The 21,697-nt window shown below is 42.2% G+C and overlaps 3 protein-coding genes across 3 annotated transcripts; 1 reads left to right on the forward strand and 2 right to left on the reverse strand.

The window, feature by feature from the left end:
- On the reverse strand, nt 1,665-10,714 carry LOC109725513 (myb-binding protein 1A-like protein). Its single transcript, XM_020254723.1, has 9 exons — nt 10,016-10,714; nt 9,619-9,744; nt 9,326-9,523; nt 8,654-8,881; nt 7,004-8,206; nt 5,624-5,911; nt 4,568-5,057; nt 2,259-3,106; nt 1,665-2,073 (listed from the first exon to the last, which is right to left on the reverse strand). The coding sequence occupies exons 1-8, from the start codon at nt 10,550-10,552 to the stop codon at nt 2,301-2,303; spliced, it is 3,876 nt and encodes a 1,291-aa protein (XP_020110312.1). The 5' UTR covers nt 10,553-10,714; the 3' UTR covers nt 1,665-2,073; nt 2,259-2,300.
- LOC109726015 (floricaula/leafy homolog 2) lies at nt 11,404-15,821 on the forward strand. The gene is made up of 4 exons (XM_020255447.1): nt 11,404-11,739; nt 12,256-12,513; nt 12,730-12,876; nt 14,668-15,821. The coding sequence occupies exons 1-4, from the start codon at nt 11,404-11,406 to the stop codon at nt 15,025-15,027; spliced, it is 1,101 nt and encodes a 366-aa protein (XP_020111036.1). The 3' UTR covers nt 15,028-15,821.
- LOC109725539 (glycine--tRNA ligase, mitochondrial 1-like) lies at nt 15,854-21,165 on the reverse strand. Its single transcript, XM_020254767.1, has 9 exons — nt 20,601-21,165; nt 19,844-20,229; nt 19,648-19,765; nt 18,882-19,076; nt 18,199-18,423; nt 17,805-17,864; nt 17,477-17,557; nt 16,976-17,381; nt 15,854-16,439 (listed from the first exon to the last, which is right to left on the reverse strand). The coding sequence occupies exons 1-9, from the start codon at nt 21,120-21,122 to the stop codon at nt 16,189-16,191; spliced, it is 2,244 nt and encodes a 747-aa protein (XP_020110356.1). The 5' UTR covers nt 21,123-21,165; the 3' UTR covers nt 15,854-16,188.

Here is a 21,697-nt window from a genome sequence, read left to right on the forward strand (position 1 = left end):
TTAGCTGGAAATGTGAATCAACTAGGATTCGAACTTAGGACCTCTGGTACCAACTACCAAGCCATTCACCACTTGCTCTAGGGACGGTCGGTCGATTTATTGATCTTTGGATTAAGGATTATATGGTTATGATGATAGTGGTCTCCTCTAAAGTTGAGTGATTCTCTAAGACTTAGTGATCTCCACAGAATGATTAATATAATAATTATATTAATCTCAAGATTAGAAATAGTGAAAGGAATTAATCCATAGGTCAAAAAATTGAAAGTATCAACTTTTTTGTGCTTTCCAAAGTATATTAGCTCTGCTCCGCTCTAGTTTATTATTACTAGTATCGGTATCTTAATTTAGGAGGAAAAGATCTGAGCTCTCTAATCACGCGTCCTTGCGTTCAAGGACGCAAATTAATTTCTCCACCGACGACGACGGAGAAAGGAGGAAGTAAGACGCTGACAGACGGCTTCGAGTACCGTCTGCATGTTCACAAGCAACAGTCTTCTAATGAAACAAACACGACTGGCGATAGTCTTCTGACAAAGACAAAGCGGTGACCGAAGAAGTGTCTGTCTGCCCCGCCAAACCCTATAAATGACCCAAATAAACTCGTTTGAATCCGGTTCGAGCTCGCTTCGACTCGGATCTATAAAGCGAGGCATGTGGGTTTCTGGTCCGAAGCCGTACCTGGACGAAAAAAAGGGTTCGATAAAGTCTCAGGCCCATCCATCACTGCTTTAGGTAAAGTTGTCCCTCCCTCCCTCGTCTTTATTGTAGCTCCAGCAATAATAACCAACAATAATAATTTATTCGATACATGAATGATAGTAATAAGTATTCATTAGTGATCCACCAACCAGGATTCCCCATGAAATGGTTGGTCCCGTTCGCCGAACGGTGTCGAATATTCCAAGAATTGGACTCTCCAACGGCGTGTTTGCTTCGTCGAAAATGAAAACAAGAGTAATTTTCAACCGTAAATGCTCACATTTATTATTTGGTCCATCGTAACTTCACTTTCGGTACAAATTCAAACTTTCTAATAAAAATATCGTACAAAAAAGATTTAAACGAAACATAAAATATTAACAATGAATAACTTCAGCTGCCAAACAAACAACAGAACTGAAAGAACTTTATTTTCACAGCTACGAAAAAAAAAAAAAGAAAGCCGAAAGAAAACCAATTTTCACTTGAATCTAATTCACTCGGAAGAAAAACGCCCAGTGACTAATTTGCCGCACCTACTTATAAATATAGTTAAATGCAATAGGTTATTTATTCAACATGCATGTAAAACAATTGTGAACTTCTGAAGGCAACTCTAAATCATCAAAACGGATGCATGCAGAAAAGAGTCTCTCTCAAACTGGGGTTTTAAGTGGACAGAGATGGACGGAGAGTGCTGTTCTTTTACCGCAAAGAAAGCATCACAGAACAATCAAGCGATGCCACATAGTACAGAAGTCAGAAGAAGCTTAAAACTCCCATGGATGTAATTTTGCAACTTGACATGCCATTAATACACTTGGCATGTCACCGGCGCAAGATGCGGATTCACTGTGACTCATATGGTTACTGAATACCCTCTAAAAGGGATTCAATTGGATAATTACTCGAAGAAAACCAACAGCTGCCAAAAACCAAGAGGAAAAATGAAAAAGAAAGACTGACTCTGCAAACTGGACACTTTTCGACCTCCGGTTTATCAATTATAAGAGCGTATAGAAAAGCAGTTCGCAATCGTCTTGAGCAAAATTTAAAGGTATAATAAATAAGCATTTTCCAGCCAAAAATTCAAGGAAAAAAAAAATTATATCACTTCCAAACTCACCATATTATAGTGCTCAGAGCTCTGTTCTTCTTGGTAGTCATAATATTGGAACATCCAACTTCGTCTTCATTTAAATATCCCAGAAATATGTAGAATTTCGAGGGTGATATCCAATCCCAAATGAAAAGGAACCCTGATGGACTGACCACAAATTATGGCATCAAAAAGTCCATTTGCACCATTATTTCAAGCACCGAGGGATCCCGCCTTCTCGGCAACCTCAATGAACCATTCTACGATATTAGCTGCAACATAAAAGAAAAGAAGAACACTATATTAAATTGAGGCACTAGAATATTGCATATAAAGACATAATACCATATGCTCCATCTAAAATTTGGCCGTCCCGCTAATAATGTTAAGTACTAACATAAAAAAAGACCATTCCAAATCGGGAAAAGAAATTGCAGGAAAGAACAAACGTGACAACCTCTCTCTTGCCTTCATCTGAGAAGTCCCTCCAAATCTGAGTTTACTGATTTGCCATCGAGAAGGGTTTAAAAGCATCCCCTAGCTTTGACTGACAGAGAGTGTAGACATCAGGCTTTAAGATCTTAAGGAAGGCTTTCTTGAGGTTAAGCTTCAACATTATATCTAGAACCCGAATGCAAAATCGCCGCACTTCTTTGCGCCTCGATTGCTTCTCTGGCCAATTCGTAAGAAGCTCTCCGATCAACTCGCAAATGGCCGGTAAGTGCCTCTTCAACAAATTCAATGCACTCAGGCCATCTGTTTCTTGCTCCCCTTTGCTGCTCGGGACAACGCATCTTATTATGCAGTCTAACAGATCAAGGGCTTCGACCCGTCGGAATTCGTATTTGGCACTCCCACATTTTTCCAAAAGGAACCCAAAAATCTCAACTCCAATCCAAGGATACCTCCGAATGGCCTCTTTCAAAAACCCTATCTTTAGTCGGGAATTCTTATTATTGAAGTAGTCAACCAATGTATTTCGGAATATATCCACAACTCTTTCCAATTCAGGTTTGGGGAAGTTTCTTGCATCTATGATCTTCAGTACCCAAAAAGTTGAATTTTGTGCCAAAGAAGCGACAGCCTTGAACCGCGAATGGGATGCTGACCACACACTCTTTCCCAGAAGGGCTTCAAGAGTAGAAAGGTCGACGCTATCATCTTTAGGATAGTCCTTAGCTTTGAATATCTTTTTTTGTATTATTCCGCCTATCCGTTGTTGAAGTTGCTTGCTACCATTGCCCACATGTGAATCCACGAAAGCTTTAATTAAGGAAGAGCACACAGTCAACACCTGAGTCTTGCCTGTTCCAAATTAAAAAAAAAAAGGTTTATGAATTTATGAAGTTAATTAAAACATAAAATACAAATCTAGAAGTACAAATTTGTAGATAACCAGAAAAGAGGGGAAAAAAGAAACATATTAGTTAAAATAAACAGCATAGCAAAGGCTTTTATCTTAGAGACGAAGTTTGTCAGAGATGACAGCTTCTTGTCCTTAAGGCTGCGTTTGGTTGGAGAACTAAATTTTGGAGAACAACTTTTGTTGTTCCCGAGAACAAGGAATATTCTGGTACAAGATAGAACAATTGTAAATTTATGTTTGGATGCATTCAAGGATATTCTAGAGGATATCCTTAATAGCATTTGGATAAAAGTCTAGAACAACGTCTAAATATATTTTTAAAAATAAAATAATTAATTTATATTAGTATATTTTATATAAAATTATTTATAAAATTATTTCATATAGTAATTTATAATATAATATTTTATGTAAGAATCTAATTTAAAATAATATATTTTATTTTATTATATATAATAATTTATTTTATGTAATAATTTATTTTATATAATTTATTCATAATATATTAATGAATAAAGTATAATACTAACAATATCCCTATATTTTTAATTAATAATTAGTATAAATTTCAATACAAATAAAAAAAAATATATAATTAAATATTAAAGTATAAATGATAAAGTTTAATAAAATAAAAAATATATCAAATTTAATTAACTTATATAATATAATAAAATTTAAGTATAAATATATTGTCATAAAAATAATATTTATATTAATATATGTATTATTTATTAAATTTGAGCATTTATTTAATTTATTTGAAATTAATTAAAATAAAGTATAAAAAAAATAAAATGGCATAAAAAGAAAAAAAGAGACAAAAAAAACAAGTTCCGGCTTGTTCTCCATTTCATGGATTGTTCTGGAGAACAATCTTAACGGGTTGTTCTCGGAACAACCCGTTAAGCCCGGAACAACCGGGTTGTTCCATTTTGCATTGCGTTTGGGGGGACAACGAGGGATATCCCGCCTTGTTCTGGGATATACTTCCAACCAAACGCAGCCTAAAGTTATCCAGCTAACCAAGGATATCCTCGATTAAAGTAAATTATGAATCACCTCCTAATGAGTAGTAAGAATGCTAATTAGTAAGCGTCGTGATTGCATGGATCACTGCATTAAGTAGTAAAAAAGTATGTCTGTTATCATTACAAAATAACTAGAAACAAAAGGGTAGCACAAATCTAAAGGTTAGCTAGAATGGTGGTTCTCACAGTCATTGTAGAATAACTCATTTGACCAGAAAGTACGGAGAAACCATCTTAAGATTCGCTTTTAGTATGCTACATTCTGCAGAATTAGTATAAGTTACCCCTTTTTGTCTCCTGACCGATAGCATCCAAGCAATCATCAAAAAAAGAACGGTAACAGAGGTGTTAATGACATCTCAAAGCTACCTGGATTCTTGTGCAGGTAAATTTCCAGTAATGTAAGAACGCGAAGCTTGAAAGGCATCAACTGGGAGTAGAAACTCTCATTCCCAGAAATTTTGCGCTCCTTGAATAACCGTCCAAGGTGAGGCTCAATATTAAACATGGCATCATCATCCATAGCATCTGAATCATCAGAACCATCAATATCTCCATCATTTTCAGTCCTAACTTCTGGTTCAATTTTCTCCGAATCAACTTCATCGTTTTTGTTCACCTCCTCGTCCATATCATCAGCACCCGACTTCCTCTCAGACTCATCGGCATGATCATCATCACTACCGCCAAAATCACTTTCGTTAGCGTCTTCCATATCGATGAAATCGTCGTCTTCATCGTCCTCATCAGTATCACTCCCAGCTGCCTTGGACCTGCGGGGTTTCAGATCTTTCCTCACAATTTTCAGCATTTGAATAAGTCCTGGTTCTGTTATTTCATCACAAAAGAGTCCAAAAACCTGGGCAAGGAAAACAGATGTCTCAAAATGAACTTACCATATTGGCCATTTCTACAATACAAAAATAAGCCTCTTGGCATAAAAATTTTACAGGGGATAATGCACAGATACTCCCCATACGTAGGCGATACATGTTATTAAGTCCCCAAACTTTTCACTTAAACAATAGGTATTGAACTGCTACATTTATGTTTATCTGGAACAAGGAACAGGGATAAAACAATCGTTTAAGGTAAAAGGTCACGTGCTATAAACATGAGCCAACTAGAATTGGATGTCAAACAAAGTCAAGAATGCAACTGCAAACTGAAGGAAAATTGAAGGGACCGATTTGCTTAACTCAAAGGTACAGAAACTAAACCTAAGGATGGCAAAAATGCAGGCACTGTGAACGCAGTTAGCCAAATACATACAACAATTATAATTTTACCATAAGAAAAGTACTGTTAATCAAAATGAGCATGAAAGTTTTCCTGTTTCTCTACAATATAAAAACAAAAAGAACTTCATTTACGAAAAGAGAACTTTGAGGCATCATATGCCCCTAATTGAATTTTTTAACTTGCCTGTTCGATAGCATAACAAGTAGGGCCAGATGTATGAGGCAAGAGAGAACAAAAGGTATCTAAAAGCACGTCCATAAACTTGGGTGCATCATTCCCATTATATTCATCCTCTTCTGACGAGTCGCCAAGAGCAGCAGCAGGGAAAGCCTTTTTGCAGCATATGACAAGATCAATTGCAGCCTCAAAGAACTTGTCTGGTCGAAGAAGCACTTGCAGCAACAACTGGATAAGGAGATAACGGAATGCGTGCATTTTATTCGCATCCGGTCCAATCTTAATTTTTCTTTCCTGTCATTCGAACAAATAGTGTAATTAGTTACGTATCACACAAGTAATGAATATTTCGAGCATTATGAAAACTAAGCTTTATCTGCGAAAATCATGACAAACATCAAGTTCTATAGCACTCCTAATTGTTTTAGGATTCCCCACCAAACATTTCCGTTCGCCCTAAGGGTGTAATGTGGGCCGTGCCAAGAAAGCATGGACCACATTCATTCATGCTTAACTGGTCAAGATGCCAGTCCGGCACGACGTATATACCTACCCATCCCATGCTGTGGTTGGCCAGTTTTTCCCACACCTTTTCTTCCTTTATTATCTGTCATATGATGCCGCAAGTATTTCTAAGGGCCAAAAGCAACGTAATTTTCTGCTAAAAGGAAGAAGAGTAGACCCATGTCCATCCAGACTTCCATTCTCAAATTCTAGCAGACTAGCACATAGGTTGATTTTAGAGAACACATATGCACATGCATGCATGAATTTATTCGCACATACATGTATGCATTCAAAGAACGGGAGGATGAGAGCGTTATGCTACTCCACTGCATGTACTCACATCTTATTGTCAGCATCAGATTTGAAAGTTGCATGGATATTGTGGCATACAAATTTTCTCCAAATGCAACATTTAAAATGTAATGAGTTGACGCAATACAGTTTTAAACTTAATTTTTGCCGGACGACTTGAAGGTATTATGCTAGACATAGGGCTCATAACCTGGTTCGTCGATCGAACTAACATAAATTACTTTGAGCACCTAGAATAATAAGACAAAAATTAGATATTGTGCATAGCAGGAAGACAAGCGCAACGAAATACAGATTTAGCAGGCACTCGGTAACATAACTTTATGGCCTTTTCAATCACATCATGTGCTACGGTTAGCTGAGTAAATAACTCCTTTATGAAAGAGAATACTAGATGTCCATTCACAATTTACAGTTCTACAAGGCACCACTTGTTCTTTCATCTTAGAGTAGATCATGAATATGTTGATAGACTGCAAACAGGTAAAACAACAATTTTCTCTGAACAAAATTCAGATGATACAGTATTACAGTGGTTATCACAGAAGTGTACAGGAAGAAATATACCTCATGGAAAAGCCTGGATTCCATGGCAAGTATCTCCTTAAAAGCTTTTTCATCGTCATTGCTCAGTGTCCTATACAGTGAGACTGAAGGAATGCTGCACAGCGTTTTGAGGAAACACATAAAGTAAGACCCTAAATCATTGCACTCTATTCCTTTCAGATAAATTAAGCTTTCCCCTTTCTGTGCATCTTCCAATAATAACTGAAGCTGTTGTATGCACAACCTACATAAAGAGCTTGAAATGGCTGCTTTCGGCCATTTAAACTTCTCTTGCAACTCAAACGATGTCACTTCAGTCCCTAAAGATGCAGAGAACAAACCCTGGACTGCCAAAAATTTCATTATTTCCGTCTGCACCCGAAATTTCTCTTCTACAAATTTTACTTTTACACTATCTGGTAAAGACATTAAATCTGATTTTGTTACTTCTTCAGCATCCTTTAAAGACTTTACAACTGTATCAAGACTTAGATTTTTCAAAACACGAGGCATGGTATCAATTATCCAATTCTGCAAAAATTCTGAATTTGAAGTTCCTTGGGATGGAGGATCCTTTTCCTCTATTGAGCCCACCTCGGAATTTTCATCAGTTGTCTGACTCTGATCGGATGGTTCATCTGCAAAGGGCCCTTCATCTACAAACAAAGAGATCAATTTATGCACGAAAAGCATGCAGCCTGATCCAGTATTAAACTTGGCAACCAACTGTTTAACTGTTTGTGTTTTTGTAATGCTATCGAATTTTCCGTTGCTGTACTTTCGAAAGGATAAAACAGCAGCAGCTCGTCGCTCGTCGTCATCACCCACTATATTTAGTAATTCCATCAGAAAATGCTGACCAGCATTATATAACTCGGATTTCTCATGTGTTAAGACGTCCATAAGACAGTGGACGAGTTTACTAGAAAGGGCGATTTCGATGCACGATGGAGGTAACCTTGGAAGGAGAATTAGTAAAATATTAAGTGCCAGATGTTTCCTATCATGAGATGAGAGGAGCAATGATTCATCAATTACAACCTCGCAGAAAGAATGGATGTTGCTGCTGATGTTCTCAGATAAGCTGCTTTTCTTGCTTTTTTTGTGCTTTTTGTCACAGCTTAGCGGCACAGAAGCATCTAGTGGAAAAGCTGTTTCTGGAGTTAGCATATTTATCACCAAAGGCCAAAGGCTGTGTAGACGTGGCAAACAGAAGATTGATTCCTACCGAACCAGAGTATAAATTAGTGATGATATTTAATAACTGAAGACAGCTGGACTAGTCAGATATTCCAAATCAAATGCGAATGTGCATCTCAATTTTTCTAATTATCCTAATATTTTACTCCAGCTTGAAACTTTTCAACAACAAAGAAGTAATAATAGCTTTTACATGAAATCACTGCTGCAGCTTCTCAGCTGTAGCATAAGCAAAAACTTCAAATCGTAGCTTTGGCTTTTCGGGACCTAAAGCTTTGATTAATTTCCCACCACACAAAAAAGCTCCAAAGAAGCTATTTATCAGCCAAACATCCAGTTTTCAAAAGCTTCTGCATACTGGAGTAGAAAAACTGTTACGGAATCCGGGCCAAACAGGCTCCAGGTTCTACAGAGAAGTAATCTCTTAAGCTTATAAAGCATGCTGCCTATATATCAAATTCAAAATATTACCTTGAAACAAGGGGCAATAGATAATAGATGGTCCCGTGTAAAAAATTTGTCAGGACTAAACGGTGCTGGGAGGAGCTTCCCAAACATTTCACTATCTGTATTGAGTCTCTCTTGCAACTTTAAAGCCAGAAAGAGTGCATCAGGGTCTCCAACTTCACTGGCATTTTCGAACCACTCATGCATGCCAGGAGCTTTAAGGACTTCAGTTGGCAAAGCTTCGTCTGGTAACTGCAAAAACTAGTAGAAACGCTCATGAGCTCTATTGTACAATATGCATGCAGAAAAGAATTTATAATGTGGAAATGATGCAATCTAATGATAGCTCGATCAGAAGCCAAAGAACCCGTGCATACTTGCAGAAAAAGAGCCTAAACAAGTAAAAAGGACAACCTCTGCGAAAGAAATTAAGCCAACAGTAAATACTATTAAAACAGATCATCTCACGAGCCGCTGTTGATATAGCCACAAACATGAATTTACTCAAACCCTAGGTTCATGCAAAGAGGAAATCAAGCAGAAGTCCAACACATAATAATCACGCAGCATCAGCTGATAAAGGCATAGTCAGAAATACGCTACAGGATAGCATTACATTCATTTTGGTGCGTTTAACAATTAAGCATGTTGATTCATAGGGCAGAATGACATAACAATGAGATGAATGACACATACCTTCTCGACCATATCCAAAATGACTGAAACGGCTGGCTCACTTAAGTAGCGTTTCTTTCCCGCAAGTGCAATGACATCACTCACGAAATTCTTGACAACCTGCGTGCTGTTATCTGAAATCCACTCTGCAGCAATTCGACCAGATCTAGCAAGCGATCCATAAGCAAAAAGGCGGCCCAAAAGGTTATCTTTAGCATCCTGGCAGAAGCAACAGAGGACTAAATTTTTAATTACACCGACAGACGAAACAGCGAAGCACTAGCTTGCAAAACAAGAATAGACTAGCGATTTACCTGACGCTTCATTGAAGACGAAACTTCTAACATTTCTACTATCAACTTCATCAAAACCTCCACCTTGATCACAGGGAATGTTCCGGCTACTAATGTTAATCCCAAAGCAAACCCTTGTCTCGCGCACTGTAAATAAAAGCCAATTAAAGATGGTGAAAAGGATAGCCATTTAATTTCAATCGTCACTAGGGATTTCACTTCCGACATGGCACCGAGTACAGAAGCATTGATATGGCATACACTGACACATCAAAACATGATTCTCACGGACTCAACGCAGCAATAAAAACACAGACATATTATATGTCGGAGAAACGGAGTTTTACTCGATGGTAGGGACTAGGAGGAAGATAGATGTTTCGAAGATGCATATAATTTTAAGAGGTTAAGGCCGTACCTCTCTGGAAGAGGAGACTCCGCGAATAAGGCGCCGAATCGCATATCTCAAAGAGGGGGAGCAGTTCTCCAATCCATCGTCCTTCTTCTCGGCCTCGAGCTGCACCGCCCCGTCTTCCGCCAGCTTCTTCTTGCCCCCGAACTTGTCGTAGGCCTCCTGGACCTCGCGGAGCTCCTTAGCCAAAGCCTCGGCCGCGGAGACCCTAACCGACGCATCGGACGACGCCAAATCCCTAAATACGATCACACGAAGCGCCGGGAGATCGGTGGTCGGGGCGACCGCGGGGGTAGGGGGGCGCTGGGGAGGCTTCCTAGGGTTTGATTGTTCCTCGATCTCGAGGGCGAGGCGGTTCCTTTCCTTGTCCCACTCCTTCCGCAGCTTCCTCCGCTGCACCTTCATCGCCTTCGCTTTGATCGACCTCCGACGCGTCGCCGCAGCGGCGGCGGCGCCGTTCTCGCCCTCCACCAACCTCGCAGCTTTCGCCGCGCCGCCCGAGCCGTCTTCGACGGCGCTCGAGGGTCTCTTCTTACCGGCCATTAGAGGCGGCGCAGGAGCTTCGGAAATTTGCTTCACTTCGCTTCGATAGAGAGAGAGACAGAGAGAGAGATGGTGGAGTAGGCGCGAACGATCGAGAGAGAGCGGGGACGGAGGGGACGAAACAGGAGAAGGAGACTAGGGTTTTTTAAGTGCAAACAAACGGTAGTATCATTTTGTATTTTATTAATATTTTACATAATATTATTTTATATATCGTTAAAATTAATTAATTAACTTCGTATTATTTTCCCGGTTTGGGTCGGGCCCCCCACAGCACGGGCCTTCCATGTTCACGGCCTACAGTGATCGGACCGGGCAACACGTTGGACTTTTCGGGATTCAGATCTATGGCATATTGGGCCGAACAAGAACGGCCCATCAGGCCGGGCCAAGATTACAAGAAACAAACAAAAGCGAGAGAGAGAGGGAAAGGAGGCCCAATAAGGAAACCAACAAAAAAAAAAAAAAAAAAAAAAAAGAGAGAGAGAGAGAGAGAGAGAGAGAGAGAGAGAGAGGGGTTAGCGACCACGTACGAGATGGATGATCCCATTCCCGGCGACGCAGCGGCGGCGGTGGGGGTGTTCCCTGCGTTCAAGTGGGAGGGGCTCCGGGGGCAAGAAGGCGCGGCGGCGCCGGCGCCGCAGAATCATCATCATCAGCAGCAGCAGCAGCAGCATCCTCCGGCGAGGATGGGGGAGTCGTCGACGGAGGAGGGGGGTGTTGGCGGGGAATTAGGAGGAGGAGGGGAGAGATGGTTCGGCGAGCTGGGGAGGTGGTGGAGGGAGGGGTGCGGGTACGCGCGACGGTGGCGGATACCGGGGAGCTAGGGTTCACGCGAGCACCCTGCTGGCATGACGGAATCCCGGAGCTCGACGACAAATGATGGCGCCCTCGCCCGACCTCTTTACCGCGCGACCTCCTCTCCTCGCGCGAAGCGATACGGCCTGAAGGCCGGCCCTTCGGCGCCGGCGCCGGCAGGCATCCACTCGCACCTGCGGCAGCACCGTCCTCATCCACCATCACCACACCACTTCAACCCAACTCCTCCATCGCTCTTGTTCCTCTCCCTCCTCGATTGTCTCCTCCTGCTCCCACCTGCCCTCCTCCTATGCCTCCTCCTCCTCTCTCTCCTCACCGACTTTGTGCACACCACCACCCACGCACCCTGCGCGACATTTCTAACCCTGGTGCGTGAACCGGCGCCGTCGACGCGCTCTCCAGGAAGGTACGATCGCGCACGCATGCTACTCTTTGCAGTTCTGCCGTGTGTTCGTGCGCTTCGACATCGAGCGCCGGAGCTCGACTGTCGCTGCGCACGCTACGCCGGAGAGAGAGCTCGACTCGACCGTGCTCACTCTTAATTATTTTTTGGGGTATGTTTATATAATATATTATATTATATTATATTATATATGATGTAGTTCATTTAATTATTTTGTTCTTCTATATTGTTATATTATTACGTTCCGTACACAAAGCTCGCGAGTAGCGACAAACGGGCGCATAGCCTCGGCAGAAAGAAGGGATACGACCGCAGGTCTTTTTGACTGCTACAAGCTAGACTTCTCCACTTTTCCCATGCAGCTGAGCTTTTCTTTTTCTCGTTTTTCTAATGCTAATTTTGTTTTTTTTTTTCTAATAAAAAAAATATCATAATATATATAATATAATATATATATTATGGATTGGTCATGCTATGGCAGGGTTGTCGAGAGGAGCGGGTGCAGCTGCAGCAGCATCCAGCAGAGTCAGCAGCAGCAGCAGAGCAGTCGAGGGAGCGGCGGGAGCGTCGGCGGACCACACCGCCGAAGCCTTGGTCGGCCGGGGGCAAGAAGAGGGCCGCCCCGGCCGCGCCGCGCCGCGCGCCGCTGCCTGCGTTCGGCTCCGGGGCCAATGCACAGAAGGCAGCTGCTCGAAGACAAAGCGCAAGAGAAGTCCGCAAGGAAACTACGCAGAACACGGTACTGCGGAGAAGAACACCTGATTATATATTCTAGCTATAATTAAACCTTATATTGTATATATATTTGTATATATAGTGCTTAATTTTAAGTTTTTTCATGGTACGTAATTTTGTTGTGCAGGTCTCGAGGAGGAGGAGGAAGAGATGGAGGAGGAGGAGGTGAAGGGGAGGAGAGAGTGGAGAGCATGGTGGTGCGGGGTATTGGAGATTAGAGGCGTTCGTGGTGACGGAGCCCGGGGAGGTGGCGCGGGCGAAGAAGAACGGGCTGGACTACCTCTTCCACCTCTACGAGCAGTGCCGCCTCTTCCTCCTCCAGGTCCAGTCCCTCGCCAAGGAGCACGGCCACAAGTGCCCCACCAAGGTATATATATATATATATTAATATTAATTTCGTACGTGTGTGCGCGCGCGTGTATAATCTATATATATATATATATATATATATATATCATATCATGCATGCTGCTGCTGCAGCATGCTAATTAGCTGCTACTAATAATTCCGTATACGCAAATATATATTATATGCATGCTTACACCACCCCCCACACACACCAACACGCACGTGCACCGCCTAGCTAGCTAAGTGCATTCATTCGTTCATCCGTTCCTTCGTCAAATAAAATAAATAAATAAATAATGAGAATCAGCTACCTCCAGATGGGCATATCGCAACTAGCCACGCGTCCCTATGCTGCTATCTACAGTTCTTTCTAAAATAAATCAATAATAATATAATATGAAAATAATAATTAAAAAAAGACGCACGTACCACCACAAAAAAAAAAGAGAAAAGTACAGGGTCCACATAGTAAAACTGTGATAGAACAGGGACCATCATTTTCCTAATATTTAATTTAATTTAATTGAGATTGGAGGGAGTTGCGAGGCGACGTACTCGTTGCTAGCTAGCGCCGGAGTGGAGTCTGGGTGCATGACTGGGTGGGGTGATGATAGATAGAAAGATGGATAGATGGATGGATAGATGGACAGAAAAGCCTGCGTACGGACGTGTGCGCGTCGGGCGGAAGAAGTGGCCGACGTGTCGGAGAGCGATTGGACGGAAAGCTGTGGGTGGCTTTGAGGGGGGGGGAGGCAGCCGTGAGTTGTCTTGTCGGGGCCTGACAATTGCATTTTCTCGGGGACGCCCCGCTGTTGGGCGGCCGCCACGTGTCCACGGAAGTGACCCGGGCCCCACGCGCGCGCTCCCGAATGAGTGCGCAGCGGATCTCCGAGACGGAGCACTGTTGCTGCATCAAGATTCGCACTAAGTCACAGTGTAAGTGTCGCCTGTGAATCCACAGCGTTGACCGCGCGGCCGATGTTTTTTGCATTGTGTGGTTTTCTTTAAAACGTACCCTGGAATGATTATTAGAAAATTTTTGTTCAGTTTGGAGCAAAGCTCAAGTTAGAGGATATCCAGAACAATAACAATTAAGATGCATGCATGCAAAAGTAATTTAGCGTCTTTAAGCCTCCGTTTGGTTCGAAGTTAAGGAAAAAGTAGCTATTCCAGAGATAGGGTTAAATTCAGGGTTAAAGCGGGATTAAAATTTTTTTGTGTTTGGTTGGGGGTTGGAATTAGTTTAGAATAATGAAAAATAGTGTTTGGTTGGAGTAGGTGGGATAAGAAGATAATGATTGATAAAGAAGAATAATGATTGATTGGAATAAGTGGGATAAGAAGATAATGATTGATAAAGAAGGATAATAATTGGTTGGAGTAGGTGAGATAAGAAAGATAATGATTAATAAAAATAGTAAAATTATTAAAATAGCCTCACTGTAATTATTTAAAATAAATATTTTATTTATTGTTTTAAATATTCTATGTTTTGAGAGCCGTGCGGGGAGAGGGCGGGTGGGGTTTACTAACCCCACCCCAAACTGGGTTTATCTGATAAAATCTGACGATTTTATCAGATAAACCCAAACTCGATTTTATCAGATAAACCCAAACTCGATTTTATCAGATAAACCCAGTTTGGGGAAATGCTTGCGTTTGGGGATTAAATGGGGGTTAAGGGGTTATTCCACCCCCTAACCCCCAACCAAACGCAAGCTAAATATTCCAGCTGAGCTGAGTGTGGTAGGATTGGTACCTCGAGTCGAGTTCTAGTTATGTGTGGAATCATTTGTGTTTGGGGATGCAGGTGACAAACCAAGTGTTCCGGTACGCGAAAAAGGTCGGGGCGAGCTACATCAACAAGCCAAAGATGCGGCATTACGTGCACTGCTACGCCCTCCACTGCCTTGACGAGGAGGCGTCGAACGCCCTGCGGAGAGCCTTCAAGGAGCGCGGGGAGAACGTCGGGGCGTGGCGGCAGGCCTGCTACAATCCGCTGGTCGCCATCTCCGCGCGCCACGGATGGGACATCGACGCCGTCTTCAACGCCCACCCCCGCCTCTCCATTTGGTACGTCCCCACCAAGCTCCGCCAGCTCTGCCACCTCGCCCGCAGCAATGCTGCTGCTGCAGCATCAGGACTCCCGCCGCCGCCGGCGCTGTTCTAGATGGTGTTCAAGGAGATTTAGGGTTTCTCCTGGGGTTTGCTGGACTTGGATTAGATGTTAGGTCCTTTGTGTACTCCTCTGGATCCAACAATGAGAAAGCTTTATGATGTATTACTTAACTGAATGCAGAACCAGGAACTTGGTTTAAGTACTATATACACAAGCTTTGGTTATTCTAGATCTTGCTTTAGGGACAAGGATGGTTACTACTTAATCAATTTGTCGACTCTCCGCTGAAATTTGTAGGTATGGGATGTGGTGCAAAAGTTTCTCTAAATTCATAAAAACCTTATTTATGAAATAATCCCCACCAAAAGCCCCTTATGCGCTGGCAAAATCAAAACTACGTTGAAGATGATACTCCCTGGATTATAACATTGGCAACACATTGTCCAAAAATAACTACCAACAAACATGGTTCTCCTAAATACATTACAAGAAACAAGCAAGAAAATCATTGGAAAGAAAGGTGTATCATTGAAGACCAGATCAAAGTGGAAGCATCAAGATCATCAAAACCTACCCGTAAACACTGCCCTAATTTTCTTCAGAAAGAATTCTAGAGTTCGCAAATTAATCAGTGATCTTGAAATTCCCCTCAAATGCTTGGATTCTATCATATATCACATCAAGCTCTCAACACCCCTTAAGTTACTTTTGAGGTTTGGGCATCAAGATATGTGATTCAATGCATTCAGAGCATGTCAATGTTGCAGAACTTACAACTATGTAATCAATATATGATAACACCGAGCTTAAAATCAGACATCAAACTACATAGACATCAACAGGTAGCTCCTTGCTAAAGAAGGACGGCGACCAAACAGCTATAAAAAGGACAATATTATTAGAACATGAATGCCGAATCAAAGGTTGCAAATGCACTCAATATTCGAAGACACAAAGCTGAATTACTCCTACGCAGATATGAATGATGTAAATCACTAGAGTTGCATATTAAAGTACAAGTATGTCGAAGAATCACATCAAGAGACTCAACACAAAATCTTACAAAGAAAAGTAAGGTGAGCCGCTACTAATAAAGAGATTCTACTGTCCCTTCTGATGTTCTGCATTGAGTCTCTCCTATTTTTTTTTAAAAAAAAAACATCTCAGTGAGGAAATAGCTCACCTTATATTAAATGTTTACGATAACTCTCTTCATTCCTCATCTGCGGGTTCCTCATCTGTGTGGGAGACGGCATGTGTTGGGTACCTCCACATCACGTCGGCCCACGTACTTTGCCCGTCCGTGACCTCCTTGACAACTGAAGCAACCTCTTCGATGTCTACACGGATCTGCTCCTTGCTGTCCCGATCACGGATCGTCACACTCGTTGTGGAATCCACAGTGATAGCCAAGGGAACACCAATCTCATCCGTCCTAGCATACCGTTTACCTATTGAAGTACCTGAAAAGTAGTCCAAACAAGAGTGATAAAGATAGTTGAAACCATAATCCATTCAAGGTATTCAATTGGGTCTATGGTGGGAGGAAGAACACAAGCAAAGCCAAAACCAAGAAATAGGTGCTTAATGTAGGTTAACTTGTACAGCGGCATGTCTAAGTGAACAAATCTTATATATTGCATTTGCTAACTCTGACTACAGTAAATTAGATATGTAGCCTCAACAAAGTAGCTTGGCGGTCGACTTGAGAACCAAAATAAAAAAATTATGCTAACGAAAAAGCAGCAGGAAACAAGATTATCAAACAATGAAGACTAGTAAAATACCAGCAAATCAACCCAGTTTATCAACCACCCTAAACAATTTGTTTCACACTAGCATAAAACTTTATGTAGGTTAAAGTACGATATATTATTAATATGTACTTTTCTGGGATTGCCATACACACCAAAATCATTTAACATCTATATTAAGACAAACAGAACTGGTGCAAAAGGATGCACTTAATTAGCCTGTTATTTATGTTTCTCTAACATACCTGTAATGTCAATAATATGTGATATACCAGCTGTTGTCAACGCTTTCGAAATCTTTTTGGCAACAACATCAAACTTCTCAATTTTCACCAACGGAAAGACCGTGCATTTAATGGGAGCAACAAGTGGAGGGAATCTGAATACATTCAACTGCTCATCCTCTGCCTTGCTTGGCCGTTGGTAGAAACAGTGTTCAAAAAGGCAGTATATTATTCTCCCAATGCCAAAAGATGGTTCAATTACAGAAGGTGTAAAAACCCTTTGGTGTTCCTTTTTCTTCTCCATTGAAATAGATACCATGTTTTTCTTTATGGTGACACTTTTGTTGAGAGTGCAGACATGGAATTCAACCTCCCCTTTGGACTCCAAAGCGACTTTCATTTCCAAAGCTTCAGTTTCCTTCATGGCCTGTAAAGCCGTGATAAGTTACAAGAGAAACAACAAAGCAATTAGAGAAATACTGAGTTCCCAGAAGTAGATTTTGAGAAGAAATAGTTGCTTACTTCGAATGCTTCAATCACCATCTTCTGGTTGCCTTTAAATGCTAGTCCCAGCTCCTTCTTTGACGGGGTTATAACCAATTTCTGCAATCAGTGATGCCAAGATATAAACACGTTGACAGAAACAAAGATCTGTCATCAACAAAAGAGATGGCAAACTAACTAATAGAAGCGCTTTCAGACTCCCAAAGGATGATAAAGTACAACAAGCATGGCACAATGCTGCGGGGAAAAAAATGATGATATGTTGAAAATATGGTACAATGTTTCACGGACATAGCATCTCAAGAAGATGGAACAAAGGAGAAAAAATAGACAAAAAGATACTCACCTCAACCTCTCTAGGTTCTGGAAACTTCTCATGCGCAACAAGTGGTACACCACTTTTTTCCTGTTAAAGAACATTAGTGACTTAAATTAGTAGACAACATTATGCGTCTCATTGAAAGGAATGAGATAATCTCGAATATATAACAAGCAATCCTTCTCCACTGTATTCGAGAACTAAAAGAGGATTGCAAACAACAAAATTACAAGGAGAACTAACAGATTTATGTAGACATGCAATATGCAGCAGAATATATATATAAGAAAACTCAAGATGGTAGATTGATCGTCCTTAGCCCAAAGCTTAGCCAGAAAAGAAAGGTATATTGGCCAACTAGCTATGGATCAATTGCAACTGTGTACATAATCAATCTCGAAAGTCCAATAGTAACGCATACCGAGTGAGCCCGTAGGTCGTATGCGGACCTATCAGCAATACCAACACACTCAATCCAGCCATACGAGCACTCAATTTCCGCATCCCAGCAATCAGCAGCATAATGAGCCATCTCATTTGGTAGATGTTGCCGGAAGCGCAGACGGTCCTTGTCAATTCCAAGTTGAGTCAAGAAAAGGTAAACCCTTCCAATAAAGTAGCCAAGAGTTTCATTGTTGATGGTTCCCTGTCAATGGTTATAGTAAGCAGGCAAACTTTAATAGGCAAAAAGAGACATCCAATAAATACCCCCCATAAAAATTATCAATTGCTGTATATACAAATATCCCTGCAAAATTGGAATTTTCTTACATGCCAGTCAAAAAATCAATTTCTTATTTATGTACCCTTGTTCTTACAATAATGCCCCCCTTTTAAAAAACCTTTTCTGATATGAAACCAACTTAGTCTCATGGATCAGATGAACCTCATGTTAAGATAAAAATACTCATGCAAGAAACAGCACTTTCGAGGGGCATATATGAACATTCAGATTGTATAGGGGTTATTAAGTACACAGATAAGTATATGATTCTGCAAGGATACATAAATAATTAACTGGTTGCAAACATCAATGCATGAGGCATATGAGTTCAGTATCAAATGTGGCCAGAAAATGAAATAAATCAGCTTAAGACAACAAACCTTAGAGACAGCTTCTCCAAGTTTTTTCTTTACGGCAGATTTCCCTGTGAGTTGCTCCTCCCTTGGGAACATCAAGAATTCCAAATCAGCAACATCACCAAACTTTGGGTGAGATTTATCTTCGGGGTCAACAAAGTGCTCAATCTCAGCCAGAGTGAATTCACGGACCCTCAAGAGACCTTGACGGGGTGATATCTGATAACCAAACAAGATGCAGTTTGTTTACAGCAGGTACAGTCTAACCAGAGATGCGACAAGTCAGTAAAATAACACATTGCCGCATGTAATGAGAATTAACAAAATGTTCGGACTTCTAGAAACAGAAACCTGAATGGACAATCCGATATCAATTGACCTAAACTAAAAAGGATGTTTCCTTATGACTATAGATTGAAATTTGAAGCAGCAAGACACAACACTGAGGCGATCCAAACTAGTGCTCTACGAAAAACTGAAGGTGAATAGCACACCAAAATGAAATAGATAACTCATTTCAATGTTCTTCTGATAAAGAATCACAAAAGATGAGGCACTCCAACTACCGATCTCACCTCTTGAGGAAGATGTAAGAAACACAAGTTACAACTAGGTTCGCAAGACAAGAAAAAACCTGTATCTAATATCCATCAGAAATAGAACTATTAGCATCCATCAGCATGCGTAGTTACAACAGCCCTATTTAATAAGATAAAGCACCATTCTTTAAACACAATGGCACAAATCAAATTAACAAGAAAAGCATTTCACAGGATTGAAGGACTCAAACCTCATTCCTAAACGCCTGACCGATCTGCGCAGCTGCGAACGGAAGTTTGTTACCATTGTAGTAATACAAGTCTTTAAAGTTCACAAAGATTCCCTGCGCTGTCTCCGGTCTCATATATCTATAACCAACGAAGACATATTACGACCAAATTTAAGATAAACTAAATGAATGCAACTTAAAAGCTCAATATCCTCACCCAGGACTCAAACCCGACGGACCAATGGACGTCTGGAACATAAGATTAAAAGGGTAGGGATCCGACAGCGGGTTCTTAGTGTCGGGAGCAGTAATCCCGTACTCCTTTATCTTCGCGCCCATCTCCTCAGGGGAGAGATCATCCAACACGGCGAGAACGTGCTGAAACTCTGCCGCCTTCTCCGGCGGCAGCAATGCCGCGTCCTTCTCGAGCTTCTCCTTGCAGAAGTCCTTGATCAAGTGGTCGGCCCGATAGCACGTGCCGGTCTTCTCATCCTTAACCATCAAGTCCGTGAACTTGTCCACATGGCCGGAGGCCTTCAAGACGACCTCCGGCGTAACGCAGGGGCAGTCCACCTCCAGCATTCCCTCCTCCAACACAAAATGCTGAGGCACAAACAATGCAGTGCAGCAGTAGAGTGGGAATTTTACTCGTCAGTCACTATCTTAACAACAAAATAAGCTCCATCTCCAATTATGGTAATTTTGCTACCGAATTCGCTACCTTAATAATGCAAGCTAGCAAATGCTCGGGAAGGAATTTCTTACTCCGTATTAGATAAAAAGGGGGCAAAAACCTACTTGGGAGATGGAGGTGGCCGCTTAATTGTTGGTTCCGAATCAAAGTTGCGAACACGGTGCAGTAGCAAACATAAAATTCAAGCATAATTTAGTGAAGAGAACGATTAGTAACTGAGAATCGTCGTCGCCGTTGCCCTGGCCTGTTTAGGTGAAGATCGAGATGGTGAATGAATTACCTGGCGCCAGAAGGCGAGGACGTTGGACTTGACGGCGCAGCCGGGGGGGCCGTAGTCGAAGAGGCCGGCGACGCCGCGGTAGATCTTGAAGGAGGGGATGTAGAAGAGCCGCCGCTCCAGGGTGTTCACCACGGCCTGCCGGAGCGCCTCGCGCCCCGCCACCGCCGCGGCGGCGGAGGACTGGATCTGGCGGGAGAGGGCGGCGGCCTCGAGCTTCAGGGCCTTGAGTGCGTCCACGGCGGCGTCGATCTCCGCCCTGCCGGCGCCCGCCCGGGCCTTCAGGGCGCGCACCGCGTCGCCCTGCGCGTCCACCGCGGCCTGCTTCTCCGCAAGCGCCTCGCGGAGGGACACCGAAGAGGCGGAGGCGGAGGCGGAGGCGGAGGCGGAGGAATCCATCCCTTCTGCTGCTCCGGCGGCGGCGGCGGCGGCGGCGGAGGAGAAGGGGAGGAGGAGGAGGGTTTTAGAAGGGGATCGGGGTTTGGGAACGAGGGAGGAGGAGAAAAGGAGGAGCGCGAGGCGCATGAAGGATTGGGAGGGGAAGTGGAATGGCCGAATGGGAACGGGGGAGGAGAGTAGGAGTACGTGGCGCGACGTGAAGATGCCTATAACTCGTGTATTTTCCCTTACCAAGTGGGGACAAGGGGATCGGAGGGTAAGTTGATCCGACCCGGATTCCAAGTGATCCGAGCTTTCGAACTCCGAATCTCCGATCGGATCCAACCTAATTAGCCCACCCGCTGAGCAAGTGAGCATAATGTTGACGTTAATTCTTAAAGTTATGTAAAATTAGATTCCTTGTTGACTTGTTGTGTCCTTTTTGTGTCGCTTGAAATTTTGAGCTCTCCTAAGGCTATCTACTTCGTGCCAACTTGACCAATAGCTCAGTTAGCCCACATGTAGCTCGTTTATACCAGTTTACCCCCCCCCCTCTCCTCTCTCTTCCCCCCTTTTTTTTCTTTAAAAAATATAAATTCAACTAAAAATATAATACAATTATACTCCGAACTTCAAATCTCAATACCAACTATCAAATTTTTAACCACCTATATTCGATACGATTAACCACTTTACCGCTTGTTAAAAAGCATAACACCAAT

The sequence above is a fragment of the Ananas comosus genome, linkage group 20 (assembly GCF_001540865.1).
Source record: "Ananas comosus cultivar F153 linkage group 20, ASM154086v1, whole genome shotgun sequence".
NCBI lineage: Eukaryota > Viridiplantae > Streptophyta > Magnoliopsida > Poales > Bromeliaceae > Ananas > Ananas comosus.